This window comes from Bos indicus, chromosome 8, assembly GCF_029378745.1.
Source record: "Bos indicus isolate NIAB-ARS_2022 breed Sahiwal x Tharparkar chromosome 8, NIAB-ARS_B.indTharparkar_mat_pri_1.0, whole genome shotgun sequence".
In the NCBI taxonomy this organism is placed as follows: domain Eukaryota; kingdom Metazoa; phylum Chordata; class Mammalia; order Artiodactyla; family Bovidae; genus Bos; species Bos indicus.
The window spans coordinates 1,038,590-1,057,197 of record NC_091767.1 but is presented as its reverse complement, the minus strand read 5'-3'; the positions used below and the strand labels follow the sequence as shown (position 1 = coordinate 1,057,197).

The 18,608-nt window shown below is 52.4% G+C and overlaps 1 protein-coding gene across 5 annotated transcripts in view; it reads left to right on the top strand.

Annotated features, from left to right (window-relative positions):
* SH3RF1 (SH3 domain containing ring finger 1) overlaps window positions 1-18,608 on the top strand; it is a 155,616-nt gene that overhangs the window by 122,093 nt on the left and 14,915 nt on the right. For 3 of the 5 annotated variants that reach the window (XM_019965752.2, XM_019965756.2, XM_019965751.2), the window contains exons 5-10: window positions 3,844-4,146; window positions 5,148-5,258; window positions 12,885-13,033; window positions 13,996-14,166; window positions 16,408-16,667; window positions 17,793-18,097. In XM_019965752.2, the coding sequence (XP_019821311.2) occupies window positions 3,844-4,146; window positions 5,148-5,258; window positions 12,885-13,033; window positions 13,996-14,166; window positions 16,408-16,667; window positions 17,793-18,097 (1,299 nt within the window). The remainder of the gene's footprint in view (window positions 1-3,843; window positions 4,147-5,147; window positions 5,259-12,884; window positions 13,034-13,995; window positions 14,167-16,407; window positions 16,668-17,792; window positions 18,098-18,608) is intronic. The other 2 variants (XM_019965755.2, XM_019965753.2) reach the window with 2 other exon arrangements.

The window sequence follows — 18,608 nt, the reverse complement described above, 5'->3', positions numbered from 1 at the left end:
CCTAGAAAATCCCATGGATGGAGGAGCCTGGTAGGCTGCAGTCCATGGGGTTGCTAGAGTCAGACATGACTGAGCAACTTCACTTTCACTTTTCACTTTCCTGCATTGGAGAAGGAAATGGCAACCCAGTCCAGTGTTCTTGCCTGGAGAATCCCAGGGACAGGAAGCCTGGTGGGCTGCCGTCTCTGGGGTTGCACAGAGTCGGACACAACTGAGGCGACTTAGCAGCAGCAGCAGCAGCAGCATAAATGTATAAGAAAAATACCAACTCAATAGAAAAATGGGTAGTGTGGGAATAATCAATTCCTAGGGAAAGAGAAAAACATACTTAGTCTCATTAATAGAGAAAAACAAATTAAAAGAAAATACAAATTGCCTCTTCATCTGATGAGATTTTTTTTTAATGGTAATACCTAATACTATAACTGTTAGAAATTTTAACAAAACATCAATACACCTGATACTGCTAACAGTATGAGAAACAGGGACTTTTCATTCACTTTTTCTTCAGAGGTGATGAGAATGGACACTTCTTTGAAAGTGCAGCTTGGCAGTGTCATTCAGAAATGCTTTAGGCTGCGCTTTAACCTGCAGCTTCACTTTGGGGAGTTCGCCTTGTGGGTGTGGCTGCTCAGGCAGGATGCGCAAAAGGAGATGGGTGGGCAGCACACAGCCAGCCTGCCTCTGTTCCCAGGAAAGGCCTCTCATGAGATGCTGTGAGCGGAGAGAGTGTAGTTTCTTTGGTGTTAAAATTAACCAGGCAGGTGCTTAATTAACAACATCTCCATGGAATGTACATGCAAGAGAGTGTTCCGAACTGTCAAACAGGAGAGGTCTGGGCAACAGGCCCAGGGCGGTCAGCGGAGGAGATGCAGGCAGAAGCTGGCCGAGGCCTGTCACCTCTCACTCCTGATAATTGACACCATTTCCTGTTTAAAATAACCAACACGTGTTACTTGCATAATCTATATTTACAGTCTTTACTTGCCTTTTATTGAAAACCCATCCCGTTGAGGAGCAAACACTAGGTTATGAATTAGACGAGGTTCCTCTATGCAGACCTGCTCTGTCCATGCTCTGATGCTCAGAATCTAGAGACCAAGTCCCCTGTAAAGCTTTATGGAAAACGGTGACTGTTCAGCTTTGTTCTCATTAGATTTTTTTGTTCTCGTTTAGAAAAAGTGAAGTCCTGTCTTTTAAAAAGACGGTATTCTCTTTGAGAAAGAGGCCAACCACACACACACAAAGTATCTTCATATTTCTTAAATTGCCTTGTTATTACTGCTGTTATTATGTCAGTATTTTCCCCCATGTTTATTTATGCCTCTTGTAAGACTAATTCTTTCTCTGTTTCAGAGTTTCCCCAAAGGGGATATTACTGGTTTTCAGATCGACCAATCCCGTGTGTCCCTGCTGTCCACTCCAGGGTGCTGCGTTGCCCCTCGTGTCCACCCTTGGCAGCTGGTCCACACCCAGGGCTGGAGGATGGTGTTCTAGGGCACAGAACAGGTGTCCTGAGGGTGGGGAGTGTGTTCACGAACATGGGTTGTGGTCAGAGAAGGATGTGCAGAAAAAGCTGCACAGAAGTTCAGACAGACTTCCTCTGAGAGATCGCTGACCCCTGGGGCTGGCTGAGAGGTTTTAGTTCCTAAGATGTCACAGGGCAGCCAGGTCAGTAAAGGCCACATACAGCCTGTGGCCAACTTGAAATCAGATTGCATTCCAACAGTGTGTAAGCACAACAAAACCCTTTGTGTGTGTGTGTGTACTTGAAGAAACAGAATTCCATGACGTTCCATGGAAAGTCATCGGGTCCTTGCTTTCCTGTCTGATTAGCTCACCATGGAAGGAGGTGTGCTCGGACCCCTGAGCTCTAGCATTGCAGAGCGGGTCTTCCGTCTCACTGGGTGATGGGTTTGGGGTAAGAAGGATGGAGGAGTTGGTCTGTCTGATGGGATCTCAGACCCTCATCCCCAGCCTGGGCAGAAATAAGAAGCCTCTGCTCCGTGCCCAGGCCTGGGCCACGCCTGCCATGGAAACAGAGGCTTTGCTTCCTTGGGTACTTGATTCTTTTGGAAGCACTCCAAAAATGAGGTGGCTAGACCGAAGCAGCAGCATGAATTCTGATGAGATCAGGTGTTTTTGGGGTAGTATGGCAGTAGAGGGCAACATCGTGAATCCTGGGTCTCTTGGCCACATGCTATGATGGTGCTGGAATACGGCTGCCCCTTCCTAGCAGCCCAGCCCCCATCCTCAGCACAGTGGCATCGTGATCCATCCCACCCCACCCCCCCAGCATTTGGGCATTATCGGGCACTACTCCCCACAAGTCTTGAAAGTTACCACGTGGAAAGAACCCTTGCCTTGAATGAGGGATGAGCTCGTGCTAGAAAAACTGTCAGACCAGGTTCTGACTGAGTCCCCAGGGAGCAAGGGTTTTGGGGCTCGGACACCACGCCTCCCAAGCTGCTGCTGCCAGAGCAAGAGTGAGTCCTTGAACATCACCAACAGGAGTCCTGTCCTTCCAGGAGGACATCCTCAACCGTAGGTGGGAGACAGCCTTAGCCTGTTAAGATGTGACAGTGTATTTGGAAGGAGGATGGAAAGAGGTGTCTGCAGAGTGCTGGAATGGGACAGTATCCACTGTCCTCAGGATTTCCAGGTTCCCTCTGAGTAGTTGGGCTTCCCTGGTGGCTCAGATGGTAAAGAATCTGCCTGCAATGCGGGAGACCAGAGTTCAGTCCCTGGTTTGGGAAGCTCCCCTGGAGAAGGGAATGGCAGCCCACTCCAGTATTCTTGCCTGGAAAATCCCATGGACAGAGGAGCCTGGCGGGCTACAGTCCATGGAGTGGCAAAGAGTTGGACACGACTGAGCAGCTTTCACGTCTAAGGAGTTTACTTGTCATCTGCACGTTGGTTACGAGATTACACTGCACTCAGTGATTCCCATTACTGCACTGTCTGGGTGCAGCTGGCTGTCATGGAAGCTTTCTGGAAGTATTGTTTCTGCCCTCAGGGAGCCCAGGCTGCCTGTGTTTTTCCTCTCTTGCTGGCGTTCCCAGCCCTCTGGGCAGCTTTGCCCTGGCTTTGCACTCAGGCAGCTTTTCAAACAGGCCAGTTTACCAGTCAACAGGACTTGGGTTTCAGGTCGTAGCCTGTTATAATTCAAAATGTAAGCTCAGGAAAGTAATGGGCATGTAACAGAACGATGGTAATCAGGAGTTTCCACTGATGTTTCTGGGAGGCCCCTGCACGGGGCAGAGAGGCGGGAAGTAAATTCCCCTGGAAGTGTGGTCATGCTCACAGCCACAGTCACCGCCCGGAAGCAGCCCGGCTAAGCCAAGACCATCAGGCTGACCACGCAGCCTGCTGCTCACCGTTCTCTGTGTTTCCTCTGGAGGCTGAAATACATCTTTGTTACCATATCTATGGCTGATTCATGTTGAGGTTTGACAGAAAACAACAAAATTCTGTAAAACAATTATCCTTCAATAAGAAATAAACTTAAAAAGACAGCCAATCATGGAAGGCATGTTTATGTATACAACCCAGAACTAGATACAATAAGCTGTCATTAAGTGAAAAAAGCAATTAGATACTTTGAAGATTCTTGAGGGGGGATATGTTCTCAGCCTTGTTGGTGTTAGGTTGGAATCGCTTGTTCTTGGCTTAGCATGTGTTTGTGATGTAGGAACAGTGCAGTCCCCATATTGAGACAAGATGCTGCACATGGGAAAAGCGTGTACTCGCAGATGCAGACTTTGAAGGACTGACACTCAGCTTCAGACACAGGCGTGTCAAGAGTCCCTGTCATGTGACCTCATCTCTCTCGTCGCTTTGCAGTTTAACTCGGCAGCCAAGCAGCTGATCGAGTGGGACCAGCCCCCCGGGCCAGGAGTCGCGGCTGGGGAGGGCACCCTGGCTACCACCCCGAGCAGCACGACCACCAAACAGCCGGACGGCAAGAAGAACACCAAGAAGCGGCACTCGTTCACCTCGCTGAGCATGGCCAGCAAGGCATCGCAGGCCGCCCAGCAGCGCCACTCCATGGAGATCAGCCCCCCGGTCCTCATCAGCTCCAGCAACCCCGCGGCCGCGGCGCGCATCGGCGAGCTGGCCGGGCTCTCCTGCAGTGCGCCCTCTCAGGTACGGGCCGCCGTGACGCTTTACGGGGGTGTGAATTCCAGCAGCACAGATTTACCTGTAAAGATCAGCCATGTGCTGGCTTCCCCACCTTGGCAGCACCTTGTCCCGGGGAATTGAATGTTCCTTCAGGTCCCCTGGGAACTCATTCGGAGCCTGTCTTTGTCTTGAGCATCTTCTTCCTAATTGTTGGGACTGAGGAAACTAGGTTTAGGATTAAGTTCTTGTTACACAAAGCCCAGCAGTTTTGGTGTCACACTGTTTGCTGGAGAGCAAGGTTGCAGGCGGTCACCTTCCTTTCACCCTTAATAGCGGAAGGACGGCCCTCCTCCAGATGTCTGCAGTCATGCTGTCGTGCAGCAGGAGGGAAATCGATCCCGTAGCCGAACACAGGCACGAAGGGACCTGAATAACTCTGTTTTTTCCTAATGAATTCATCTCAGGTAGTGTTCTGGATAAGACACCTTTGAACACAGGTAGTTTGGTTTGGCATTGTTCCCTGAAGGGTTTTGTAAACAGTTGCCTGCAATCCGCCAGCACATCTGGGCAGCTGCATTTTAATTACGGGTCCCCACGGGAAGGTGCAGGTCCTGAGACGTGATCCTGAAGACGCACCATGTGCCTTAAGCGTGTATGTAGATTCAGTGTGCTGGCGGACAGGTGAGCATCCAGAGAGCCCCCCTGAACTGGATCCTTGGGGAGGTGCTGATGGGCTGGCTCGTCCTGCGCCAGACAGGTCCAGGCCACAGCCATGTGAGGCAGTGGCCATGGGATCCTACACACGAGATGTCGAGACCAGTGTTTATCAAGTGACTCCTTGGCGTCTGACACACATGATGCCCGCCACACCTTTGGGCTCAATAACCTGAACAGGACTCTGCCTTGCCCCCGCAACAGACACTGCAGGCTTTGTGTGTTTCACTGTGACTTGGCTTCCCAAGGTTAGCTGGTCTCGTCTGTTTTGTCAGGTGTCTTCCTTGTATTCACTGCTGTTTCCTTGGCAGGTTCACATAAGTACCACTGGCTTGATTGTGACCCCACCCCCCAGCAGCCCCGTGACCACCGGCCCCTCATTCACGTTCCCGGCGGAGGCCCCTTACCCAGCCGCCCTGGCAGTGAGTATAGCCCTCCCCTCCACTCCCCCACCCCTGCCTGCTGGCCTGGCCCCTCCACCCTGCTGACACTTACTGAAGGTGGCGGAGGTCTGTCTTTCACCTCTGTCTCTGTTAATTTTAGCAAAAAATTACATAGGCTTTGGCCTGCAGCTGGCACTTTATTTTAGCAGTGGAGGTGGGTGGCCTGAGGCGACAGAAGGAGCCCTGTGAAGCTCTTTCAGTGTTCATTAAAGTTCAGCCTGATTCTCTGCAGGCTCATTACCCTTTGCTTCTGTCAGGTTTCTGGTCGGGCTGGTTTATCCAGGGACTGAGGAGGCTGGACTCCCCAGGCCGGGTGGTGCCTTGGTCCCCAGAGCAGGGATTCTTCTTGGTTCTGATCTCAATTCCACTCTGGGTCCCTGGTCTCCTGTTGGTCTGCGTGGCCGGAGCGCCTGGGAGCTCTCAGATGAGTAATTCTGCCCACAACCCCTCAGCCTGCAGACACAGTCTGACTTGGGGGGACACCCTAACGGAGGAACAGATAGAAGGAGCAGGGCAGTCCTGGGAGGCTGATGCAAAGAGGAACCCCGAGGGGAGAAAACTGAAAGAGACAAGGCACGCGACCCTGGGAAGCAGAAAGCAAGGCTCTAAAGGATTGCGCCTCCTGAGCTTGCAGGTGAACTGAGGGGAATGAGCCTGTCTTGTCCAGGACACAACCCTGTTACATGTTCAGACTCTTTCTTCCAGTGCGAGGGGAATGAGGAGAGAGGAGATCACTGACTCCCCTCTCCCAAGGGGACCCACCCTCTGCCTGCCTCACAGAGTCTTTGCTGGCTGTGATGCCCCTGGGGAAGCTGTGGCCAGCAGTGGGGTCCTGACTCCCCTCTCCCAAGGGGACCCACCCTCTGCCCGCCTCACAGAGTGTCTGCTGGCTGTGTTGCCCGGGGAAGCTGTGGCCAGCAGCGGGGTCAGGCCTGGGGCAGGGAACCAGCCCAGTTGTGCGTGAATGATGCAGCCAAGAGGTCACTCAGCCTCCTTGGGCCTCTCTGTCCCCTCCTGTAAGATAAAAGGCATCCTGTCTGCCCTGGGGAGGTGGCACTGCCTGGGGCCTGGTGGGGGGACTGTGGCAGCTGCCCATCACCCTCTGTCAGTGCAGTGGCAGCTGTGACGTGCCTACCGCTTTGCTCGGAGCCTGGGGTCTGGCTCATCGTTAGGGTCCTCTCTGTTCTCTGCACGGGGTGGCGAGGCTTCCCAGGGGTGGTTTGTGTTCAGGTTGTGAACTTTGTATATGTTGTGAAGGTGGAAGACTGAAGGCCAGACTTGCATCCACCCCAGGCCGGGACCTCACAGCTTGTTGTTGGCTCCATCTACTCGTATTTTCCTCATTTCCTTTTGCCTCATTTTTCTTTTATTTATCATGTCTTGATACATTTTATGAATAGTTGAAAGCTGACTTTGAAATAAGGTGGGCAATAAATAAATGCAGGATTAGTATCTAGCGACTTCCCTTTCACTTTTCACTTTCATGCATTGGAGAAGGAAATGGCAACCCACTCCAGTGTTCTTGCCTGGAGAATCCCAGGGACGGGGGAGCCTGGTGGGCTGCCGTCCATGGGGTCGCACAGAGTCGGACACAACTGAAGCGACTTAGCAGCAGTAGATACTAGTACACTAGAGACTAGTGTAGACCTTTGAAAGCTTTCTGTAGAGTTAAGTAAGCATGTTCCTGTATGTAAATAGAAGTTAGTAAGTTCCGATTAGCATTCAAGCCGTTTTTTGTTAATGTTTCTGGAACAATTACAGCTTCCTTGATACAACAACTGTGTAGGGTGGGAGAAGTTGCGTTGATTCCTCTGGGGAGGAGGGGGAGTCAGGTAACTTTTACGGAAAGGTGGTTTCCCTGAGGTTCCGTTGGCCCTGGGTGTTTCACCCAGAATCAAGTTTCCCAGTCTTCCTTCCCTCTCATCCCCAGAGAAGACGCTGTCTGTCCATCCTTCCTTCCTTCCCACCCACCCCAGTGCATTCACACGCTGTTGGAATTTCCATTGCCAAGTGACCTTTTCGTGTGGCAAAATTCTAACTTTATTTGTTAAGGGAAAATGGCTGATTTTTCTGATTGTAGAAAAATTAATTAGTGGAAAAGATGTAGAGCTGGCTGTGCTTCAGCCCTTGTGGGCTGATTATTTTACGATGAGGGAATGGCCAGTTGCTCTTAGCTGGGCGCATGCTAGGGCACCCTGGGCACTGATCACAAGAGAGCACGAACCCACAAAATTAATTCACACTCAGCCACTTCATCTCGGGATCATATCAGAGAGCCTGAATGTTCAGCACGAGGGTTTATTAACGTTGTGTCTCTGCCACTTCCGCTTAATGGAAAACTAATTATAAGTAGACCCATGGCCTGTTGTCCCAGGAGACGCCTGGCTCTCAGAGCCCAGAGTCGGCAAGCAGGAGTGCTGGATTCAATGTGTTAGGTTTAAGTGGGAAAATCTCTGTAACAGGTGCCCTCTGAATCGTCCATCAACCTGGCGAGTGTCCTGTGTAAAGTGTGAGATCTTCCCAGGACCTAGGGTGCAGTCACAGCAAGAACAGGTGGCATGATGGGAAGGAAGCCACCCTTTCCCTGGTGTGGGTTTTAGGTGCTGAGGCCATGGCTGGACCAGGGAGCGAGCAATGTTTCCAGCACTGTTTCACAAGGTAAAACTGTTTGATCTCTTATGCAGAATGAAATTGTGAGTGTGTTGGCCTAATTGTCTCACATGTGATAGTTAAAATGTTAAATATCTAATACTGGAAACAACACTGGTATTCCATGTAATTCACACATCCACTATATTCACAGCAGGGCGGGTTTTCTTCTGCCTGGTTCTGTGGGGAGGAGAGTGCAGATCTTGCTCCTGTGTCCTCTGCACACCAGCAGTGGGACTTGTGAAACAAGGGAGGGTGACCCCCGGGGCCAGCCAGGAGGTTTTAGTCACAAGATGTCACAGGGAAGCCGGGGCAGCGAAGGCCGCACGCAGCTTGTGGCGAACTTGGAGTCAGATTGCATTCTAAACATGTGTAAGCACAACTAAACCGTGTCTATGTGTGTGTGTACCTCAAAGTAAATGATGTCAGCTTCTCAGAACAGCCAAGATGTACTTGGCCACTGTCGCCCGTGGTGGAGGGTCCAGAGGGTCAGGGCAGGGCCCTGCGTGTAGGGGCGGGACCGTCACGCTTGGCAGTTGGAGAGGCAGAAGTGGCACCTTTGGAATTGGCAGGATGTGGACCAACTTCACAGTGACCGCAGAGAGGGGCTCGGCATCTCGGGGACCAGGGTCTGCTGATCTGTATGACTGTCCTGAGGGCGGTGGAAGCACAGGAGGTTTTCTCATTGCCGAAGAACATGTTGAGCATCTGCGCGTCCTGTGGGCAGAGCTGGGCACCAAGCACGGGGACGGCGAGGTGGCGTGTGGCTCCACAGCCGCGTGGACCCTGACCACCGGAGCCTGCCCCCGAGCCTCCACTCCTGGGCGCCAGAGCCATGTTGCTGAGAGCTCGGTGGACAGCACGTGGCCACGTGCATCATTTCTGCAAGTCGGGAGCACACGTGCACCCTCTCCTCGTGTGTCAGAGCTGCAGCCATGTATCAACAGCTGTGAGAGGAGGTCCATTCCCAGAGAGAATTAATTAATCTTCCTAATTACCAGATCCTTAATTACACCTCCCCTTCAGACACCATCTTCCAAGCATCTGTTTCTAGCATTTTAAGTACTTTCATTTTTTTTCTTTTTTTCGTAGCTGTGCCTACGACTGACTGGCTTAATTCTACTGGATATCCAGATGAGACAAAAGCTCACTTCCCATCTTCTTAACTTTACTGAATCCTGATGCCTGTGTTTTTTTAATCACTAGTATCAGTGCTTCCATTTTTCTACCTCCTACTCATCGTTTAAAAAAGGCAAGATACTCAGTTGCTCACACACTGCTGTGTGCAGGGGTTAATGCTGCAGGAATTAGTGACAGCACTCCCCGAGGGGATGACCAGCCACCATCCGTCTACTGGCCGAGCAGCTGAGTTCACAGCACAAGCAGAGTGTTTACAGAGGTTGAAAGTGGATTCATTGGAATCGGATATTTAGGAAGGATGGAATTGGAGGGCGTTTAATGGTCTTTGCTCAGAGGACCCAGAAATGCCCAGAGTCTTACACTGCCAGTCACTTTCTACCCCAGAAGAGAGGGGGGTGCACACATAAAGGGCAGTTGGGAAGAAAATGGACCCTTAATGTAGCCTGGAAGAGAGTGGGTATGTGTCTGTGTAAGGCTGAATCACTGCTGTGGGGAAGAAACTGATACAACATTGTAAATGAACTATCCTCCAATAAAAAAGTTAATTAAATAAAGAGAGGACAGATCGTTTACAGCCAGAACCCCAAGCTCCAAGCAGAGCACTTTCCTGGTCAGCGGCCAGTAGTTAAGACCTCGTGTAGCTCAGCGCCTGGGCATCTCAGCACTGGTTGCTGGAAGGGGAGAGGGCAGGGGGCGCCAGTGAGGAGGGGCCCCCAGCACGGCCTTGGATTCTCCCTCACTGTCCCCTGGCCGATGTGGCCTGTTGGGGCTGGTCGCAGGAAGGGGAGGGGGGAGAGGACACCAGCCAAGAGGGGCCCACAGCACAGCCTTGAACTCTTGCTCACTGTCTCATGGCCTGGCGGTAGCCTGGAGCCAACCACCTGGACAGGATGCTTTTGTTCTTGCAGTGAAACTGAGGGCGGCCTGCAGGGGCTGAGCGGGGACTGGAGTCTGCACAGCGTTTCTGACACAGCCCCGGGCTGCCTCCTTGTCCCAAGATGAGTGGGTCGGGAACACAGTCTGGATGTGGTGGGCCTGACCGTCCCCCATCGGCTGACCCCCGAGCCATGATTTTAGGGAGCATCCTCGTGGTCTCCAAACACCAGTGCCAGTAGCAGAGGGTCTGGATCTGCAGAAGCACAAGCAGAACCTCATCTCAGCAACCATGGGGCCACGGCCAGTCCCCTGCGTCGGATCCCGGAAGCCCGGCCACAGCCTCCTGAGCCTCAGCCCTTCCACAGGACTCAGTGGAAGCAGGAGCTGCAGAAGGCCCCGGTGAGGGGGAGGCTGCGGTTCCCGTGGGACAGCTCACAGCAGGTTCCTCCCGGGCATCTTTGTCCCGGGGTCTTTCAATGTGGACTGTTCATCAGCACCCGTGGGGCCTGCTGGCCGGCCCAGCCCTGGACATGCCCAGACCTTGGCATCTGACCAGCCTCATGGGACAGCCATGTCAGGGAATCCAGTTGGGATGTCTGCTCTGTGTGCTTAGCCTCCAGCACACGCACGCACACACACACACACACACACACACACACACACACACACACACACACACACACACACACACACAAACACACACACGTGTGTTCTCCCAAAGATTCGCAGACCAGTGCTGGGGTATGCCAGATGTCAAGTGAGTCTAACTTACGCTTTGTAAAATTCATACACACCAAACATTTCCTTTCTGTACTTACTAACCATAGGAGATGACCTTTTCTTCAGTTCAGTCACTCAGTCGTGTCCAACTCTTTGTGACCCCATGCACTGCAGCATGCCAGGCTTCCCTGTCCTTCACCATCTCCCGCAGTTTGCTCAAATTCACGTCCATTGAGTTGATGATGTCATCCAACCATCTCATTGTTACCTTCTTCTCCTGCCTTCAGTCTTTCCCACTATCAGGGTCTTTTCCAGTGAGTCAGCTCCTCACATCTGGTGGCCAAAGTATTGGAGCTTCAGCGTCAGTCCTTCCAGTGAATATTCAGGGTTGATTCCCTTTAGGATTGTCTGGTTTGAAATCCTTGCAGTCAAAGGGACTCTCAAGAGTCTTCTTCAGCACCACAGCTGGAAAACATCAGTTCTTCTGCGCTCAGCTTTCTTTATGGTCTGACTCTCGTGACCTTTTCTTACATTTTGTTAACGTAACGTGGCCTATGTTTTTATCGGGCCTATAGTTTCCTTCTCTTTTCCTGCCTTCTTCTGTCTAGAGCCAGTGAGTACAGGCTGTCCTGACATGAAGGTGCAGGTTCCCTCTCTTCCCTTTGCCAGTGGAATTCTCCTCAGAGCCGAGTGGGCCCTTGACTCTGAGTCCTTCCAGGGTTGGGTGGCCTGAGTTCCTTTTGTCCACTTGTCACCTGCGCATCTGCGGCCACACAGCTATAAGGTGGGGCCTGGAGAGACACAGAGGAGACAGCTCAGTGGTGACCTCAGGCCGCTCCCGTGCTGCTGTGTGCGGTGGCCCAGCCAGGCCCACCTGGGTCACGTGCGCTAAGTCTCCTACCGGGGTTAACTTTGTTCCTCCCACTTTGTCCTGAGATACACAGCTCAGGTGCTCGTCCTTTTCCTGATTAAGGGTCATGAGGGCTCCAGGCCCCGTGTGTGCCCTCCTGGAGTCACAGCGCAGCCTGTTGTGTGACTGTCCGCCTGGCCTTGCCTGCCCTGGGAGCACTGTCAGCGTGTCTGTCCTGCCTCGGCCGCGGGACAGACTCCATTGTGGGAAAATGGAACATAATGTGCGCAACAGTTGCAGTGCGCATCTAGAAATTTGGGGTTCTTCTCTCCTGCGGTGTTTCTGGAACCGTGTGACTTAATAGGCAGATGAAGTAACTGCTGATGAAGTGTCAGATTGTTTTTCCAGACAACAGAAACCTGTTGGTGTTCTCCGTGTTCAGAAACCATGGGGTTTTTCTTCTGTTATTCTGACATGGAGACACCACGTGCCCTGCCCAAGTTGCAGTCTTCAGCCTCTTTATTTCTCCTTTGATAAAGTTTTACACCGAGTGGTTCAGAGATTTGGGGCAGCTGGGCGAGGTAGGGGTTCAGGCAAGTCTGTGTGTGCCTGTTTGCTCAGTATCCAGACCCTAAAGAATGATCTGGGCTGTGTAGATTAGAAAGTAGCAGGCGCTCCATTGATTCTGAGAAGGTGTGGAGTCCTGTGGGCAGAGCCCGTAGAGGGACCGGCAGCTGCTTGCGGTATACTTGTTAAAGATTACCAGCCTTGATAGTCCTGAGCTTAAAAAGCCGGCAGAGCTAACAAGAGAGGGGTAAACAAAAGCAGCAAGCATATCCCCACGATTGTGGCTCACTGCTGTTTGTGGTTTTAGAAGCCCAGATGTCCAAGGAGATTTTCTTCTTGGGCGTGACATCCGAGATTTCCTTCTGTGGGCATGGTGTACAGTGCAGCTGGACTGTCTGCTACTTTGTTGACGTTTCGGGTTGCAGAAACAATCGCAAATTCAGCCCCAGCAAGCCCTGTGCTGTCAGAGCTGCCCCTTAGAAGGCATTTGGATCCTGATCCTAGTTTGTGCTTAGAAGTGCAATTAATCTTGAAATTGCATGCAATCTTGTCATTTTTTTTCTTTCCCTCCTCCCAGTTGTGATTACTTACCTGTTTGCTAGAAGGGTTTCTGGGGCTCTAAGACCTTGAAGGAGAATAGAGAGGAGTCTTTTAAAAGGAGGCTTGGGTATAGTGTGCAGGTGCTACTCTGTAGATTCCACCGATGTCTTTTTTTTAAATGGGTTTCTGATTCCTTTTCCCTCCCACTTACTGGAAGAGATGTTAATAAGTCATCTGTTCCTTCTTTTTCTTTCTCTCTCCAGACTCTGAATCCTCCTCTCCCCCCGCCCCCTCTCCAGGCGGCCACCCCCACGGGCACTGCTGTAGCTGCTGCCGCTGGGATGGGCCCCAGGCCCACAGCTGGACCCACTGACCAGACCACACACCCGCGGCCACAGCCCCGCCCCAGCGTGTAAGTGCAGGGGTCCTTTCTGCCCCTGGACCGAACCCAAATAGAGAGGCAGAGAACTGGTTTTTCTGAGGGGAGCTGGTGCCAGACTGGTGCCAACTGTGTTTGTGATTAGGAAACTCATGCTCTAAGGCTGAGCCTTCTTGGCCTTCCTCTGCGAGTGCTACCCGGGCTTTGTCCCCACCTTCATCCCCAAGTAAGGGTGTGAGGGGACAGGGAGGGCCCCGCACAGGTCAGACCTAGAGGAGGTGCAGTGGTGCCAGCAGTGAGTGTCCAGAGTCGGGTTGCTCCATCCATTCTGCCCATGGCCCAGTGCAGCCTGCGGGTGGTGGCCCTCCGTGCACACTGATCCAGGAAACACTTGGGGCCTGTTCATGTTGCCGCCGCTCTCCCTGTGTCGGTGGCTGTCACCTGCGCAGATGGGCTGTTGGGCTCTGTCCGTGATCTGGACTTGCTTTGCCTCTGACTCGCAAGTTTAGTGTCTACCCCAACTGAGCCCACAGATGCAGGTGCTGCCCGTTGCTGGTTCAGTGTGCACGGGGAGGCTGTGTGCCAAGCTTCCCAGTGGGATTTTAGACCACATGTCCTCGACAAGGCTGCTTCCCAGGTCTCAGGAGGGCTATCTGCAGGCCCAATTTCCCAGTAGGCATCTGATGCCCTGCTGCAGGTGTGCACACTGGGGGGTGGCATCAATTCCTCCACACCCACAAGTACCGTTTGGCGGGGTCATCACTTTTGCACCGGGAGGGCCAGGTGGGAGGTTCTGAGTCGCGCGGCTTCTGCCTTTTCAGAGTGGATGGCTGCCGTTCAGTGGACAGTGATTGAGGCTGCCCACAGATTAAAGGATTCTACTTTCTGTTTACTTTTGTACAAAACATTCAAGGCTTCATGCCAGAGAAGAGTTCTGCACATCGTGTGGTATGTCTGTTCCTCACCTTGAAGTCAGATGTTTTTTCCTCTTCTAGGTATGTTGCCATTTATCCTTACACTCCCCGGAAAGAGGACGAGCTGGAGCTGAGGAAGGGAGAGATGTTTCTTGTGTTCGAGCGCTGCCAGGATGGCTGGTTCAAGGGGACGTCCATGCACACCAGCAAGATTGGGGTTTTTCCTGGCAATTACGTGGCCCCCGTCACGAGGTATGGCTCCGAGCAAGTGGCTTTCTGAGCCCTGAACACAGAAGCTTTGTCCTTTCCCATGATTTCCAGCCTATCCACAGTTCCTTCTCATGTTACAGTTATGTGTTACACAGCCGGCATTTTAGAGGTCTCTGCCTGTATTTGCCAAAGTCCCTTCTAATCCTTAAGATTTTAGCTTACTCTTCACATGTGACATTGTAAGTTTCTCCCAATACAGGTGCTGGTTTTAAATTATTTGCTTTAAGTCGCATGTGAGAAGACTCTACTACACTGTTTTCAGTATTTTTTTGCTAGGAAATTTGTGCTGTTTAATATAAATACAAGTGATGTTATTAATCCTCTTGGTTATGTGATGCTTACCTGACACCTGGCACACAGAGTTCTGTGTTCTGCATATTAATGCCAGGTCCTCAAACGGCTCCCTGGTGTATGTGCTATTATGATCCCCACTCAACAGGTGAGCAGGTTGAGGTGGAGAGGTTAAACAATTTGAGGTCACCCGGTGAAGCGGTGCTGAAAGCCAGGTGTGTATTCCAATAGCTTGGTGATTACGTCTGAATTCTCAATTACTTTTTAGAATGCAATCAGAACTGAAACTCCTTTAACATGACATGAGTCCCTCACCCTTCTCAGGGGAGGGCAGTTTTGCTCCCCAGGGGATTTTTGCAGTGTCTGGACGTGCTTCTGATCGTCACGATGGGGGAGCAGGTGCTACTCGCCGCCAGTGTATAGAAACCAGGGATGCACACGCCACCCTGCAGGGCACGGCACAGCCTTCGCAGAAGGGAGCTGTCTGGCCCCAAACGTCACCGAGGCTGAGAAACCTGTTCTAGGATAGTCGGAAGCGAGCACTTGGGGTGTGTTGATATACACTGTTCACTTTATTTAAATATAGTCCCCATTCTGGGCACTGAGGACGCTTGCTCTGGGATGACCGTGATGACCTATGATGGGTCAGTGCTGAGAAAACCCCGGGTTTTGGCCACTGGGCTTTTAATAAATGGTCCAACTTAATTGTGTTAAATCATTTTTCAAAGGCCCTGATTTTGAATAAGTGGCTGAATGAACTGACATGCTGTCAGATGTCGGTCTCAGTCCTCAGGCTGGCTGGCAGCCTAATCCAGTGAAGATCACTGTCATTGCAGATGGCGACAGAACACTGGCTCCAATTAGACTTGCAGATTTCTCATCAGTGTAAACCTTGTCGGCTTATGCTAAAATCTACATTCACAGCCCAGAAGATGGGAGCTCTGTCTTCCCTGGTGGGATAAAACAAACAAACAAAAACCACAACAACCAAGGGAGATAAACCAAGCAACAACCGCATGTCGACTTTCTGAAGAAAACGTTTTCCTAAGACTCAAACACGAACCATCAGAAGTCTCTGGAGAGACACTTCCTGATGGAAGATTCTGTTATTCCTCACGGTAGATAATGAGGTTTGAGTTAATGAAGCCTTCTGCTTGGTAGAAAGTTCCTATCTATAGAATTGTTGTTTAAATGAATTTAGGATATTAACAAGTATGTTACATGAAGCTACACCGAACCTAATTTAATGACATTCAGCCGGTAAATATTTGTTGAGGGCCAGCTGTGCCACTGTAACTGCACATCAGGAAGGGTGGGGAACAACCATTGCCCGCGGCCCTGCTGTCAGGGAACTTGTACTGAGTCAGGAGTATTTCACTGGGAATTGACTAAAAAAACTCCACGTCATGTTTTGTAATCAAGGGTCATAGAGGAAATACACCTGAAACAGGAGAGTCCCGAGGTCCTGGGCCTGAGGCCAGGCTGCTCGGGATGACAGGATTGAAACGCAGGTGAGGGGGAGGTAGGGTGGAGGGAGCCAGAGGGACATGACAAGAGTGTGCGCACACACGTGCGTGTACACGGGGCAGGTACAGAGAAGGCGTACGTGAGCCCAGCTGTGACAGCCTAGGCACTGCTCTGACAGGCCGGAGAGGAAGCGTGCAGGCCCTGGAGGCCCAGGGGAGAGTTACCTCCAGAGGGGAGCCGAGCCGAGGAGCTGTGTCACCAGCAGAGTGCTGTGTGATCTTTCTCCCCTCAGAAGAGGTTTCCAGAGCTTTCTCCGCCTCGGGGCCGCTGTTCCTTGAGTGTGTTGTTCTTACCTTTGGTCAGATAACTGCATTCTACAGGGTTACGTCTTAAAGCCCTGCGCCATTTTCTTTGGTGTTGGTCGTCCTCTCTCCCTCTTGCTGACGGACTGGGTTTCTGTCTCAGCAGGGCCGTGACCAGTGCTTCCCAAGGCAAAGTCCCCATGTTGACAACTGGCCCAGCAAGTCGCGGGGGGGTCCCGGCCAACCCTCCCTCTACAGGCGGGCCTGCCCAGAAGCCCCCGGGGAACGGCGTGGCTGGCGGTCCCGGGGTCCCCACAGCCGTGGTGTCGGCAGCTCACGTCCAGACGAGCCCCCAGGCTAAGGTCCTGCTGCACGTGTCCGGACAGATGACTGTCAACCAGGCCCGGAGCGCTGCAAGGACAGGTGGGCGCTGGGCCGAGGCCCCGGGAGAGGGGCCTGAGCAGCCTCAGACCTGCACCAGAGGCTGCGAGGATGTGAAGACAGTCTGAGGATGGTGGAACTTTAGGACAGTCTGAGAGAGCAAGGTGGAACTTTAGGACAGTCTGAGAGAGGAAGGTGGAACTTTAGGACAGTCTGAGAGAGCAAGGTGGAACTTTAGGACAGTCTGAGAGCAAGGTGGAACTTTAAGACAGTCTGAGAGCAAGGTGGAACTTTAAGACAGTCTGAGAGCAAGGTGGAACTTTAGGACAGTCTGAGAGCAAGGTGGAACTTTAAGACAGTCTGAGAGCAAGGTGGAACTTTGGGACAGTCTGAGAGCAAGGTGGAACTTTAGGACAGTCTGGCAGAGGGAGGTGGGAGAAGACAATGAATAACAGGAAGCGGGCCCAGCACAGCCTCAGCACCATCACTTTACATTGGCTTCATTTGCCTTCGCCTGCTCAGGTTGTGAATCCAAGCCTGGTCACCAGACCACGGGTCTGAAAGAAATTATTACTAGGCGGGTCCTGAGAATGTCGATAGTACTTGAAAATGTGACTCCTGTGGTCGAGACCAGCGATCTGGGGTCCTACTGCTGTGGAGGCGCACCCCCGTGGACTGCCGTCTGCATGCTGGGATGAGCTTAGTCACCGCTCTGTTTCAGACACAGAGTAGCTTTCTTCTTCCCAAAGAGTTTAAAACCTCCCAGGGGTCTTGGTTAACAGTGATAGAGAAAACACGTTCAGTTCTATCCGAAAATCCAAAGGAGGAAGGTAGGTTCTGAGAAAAGGGAGAATAGGAAACAGCACTGGGGCCAGCCTGCTCTGCCCTGCCAGGTGCGTGGGGGGTGGTGCCTCGGCCAGAGCCCGGGGGGCCTCCTGCACCCCTGGGTGTTGTCACCCTGCAGTCGCTCGGCAGACATGGCAGCAGACACTGTGTCGTGGGACAAAGTGGGGCGCTGACCTGGGATCAGGGAGGGGATGATGTCCAGGGGCCCCTCGAGGGTCAGAGCATCTATACCACCATGGTTTCTCATCACCTTGACATGCGCAGGGCTCAGTGAGCAGCGAGGCTCCAGCTCACACTTTCCTCCTCTCTTCTCTTTTCCAGTCTCGGCGCACAGCCAGGAGCGTCCCACGGCGGCCGTGACACCCATCCAGGTTCAGAGCACCCCGGGGCAGTCCCACCACCCTCTGGTGTCACCGCAGCCCCCAGCCCCGCTGGGCCCCCCTGCCCATGCGGCTGCCAGCGGCCTGGGCCGGGTTGGAGGCCCCCTGGCCTGCGCCACAGCCCCAGCGAGCATCCCTGCTGCTTCCCTGGAGCCCGAGCCCAGCAGCCGCCCTGCGACCCTGCTCCCGGGGACACCCACCTCTCCTGACAGTGGCTCGGCAGCCAGGCCAGACAAGGACGGCAAGGTGAGCCCAGGCGACGGCTGACCCGCTCGCGGTATGGGGAGGTGGGGTTCCATTCAGCTCTGGGGCTTATTCCCTAGCTGCTCACTCCCCTACCCCCTCACTGCCCTGAACTCCTCCCGGTGAGTGAGCTTTGCTTCTGGTTAACTGTTCTGCAGAAACGCACTTAGGATATGAAGGAGTTGAAACTGTTGATCCGAAATGTTGCTTGTGGATTCATTGTTCCTGCACTGTATTTGATTATAATCTGTGTGGATGTGGATAGTTTTTCTCTTGACTTTAGATATAGGGGGAAATTAATTTCTAATTTGATCTTTTTTATTAAAAAAGATCCTTTGGGCCTGAATTTCAAAGAAATTGTAAGTGGGAAGCTGTGTTTGAAAGACTGACCTGTGGTTGGGTTGTAGACAGAGGCATGTGTGGTGGTTAAACATGCACAGAGAGAGCAGCATGCAGCAGGCTCTGGTAGTCATGCTGCGGGCGTGGCTTCCACTCTGCTCATGCATGCCCCCCA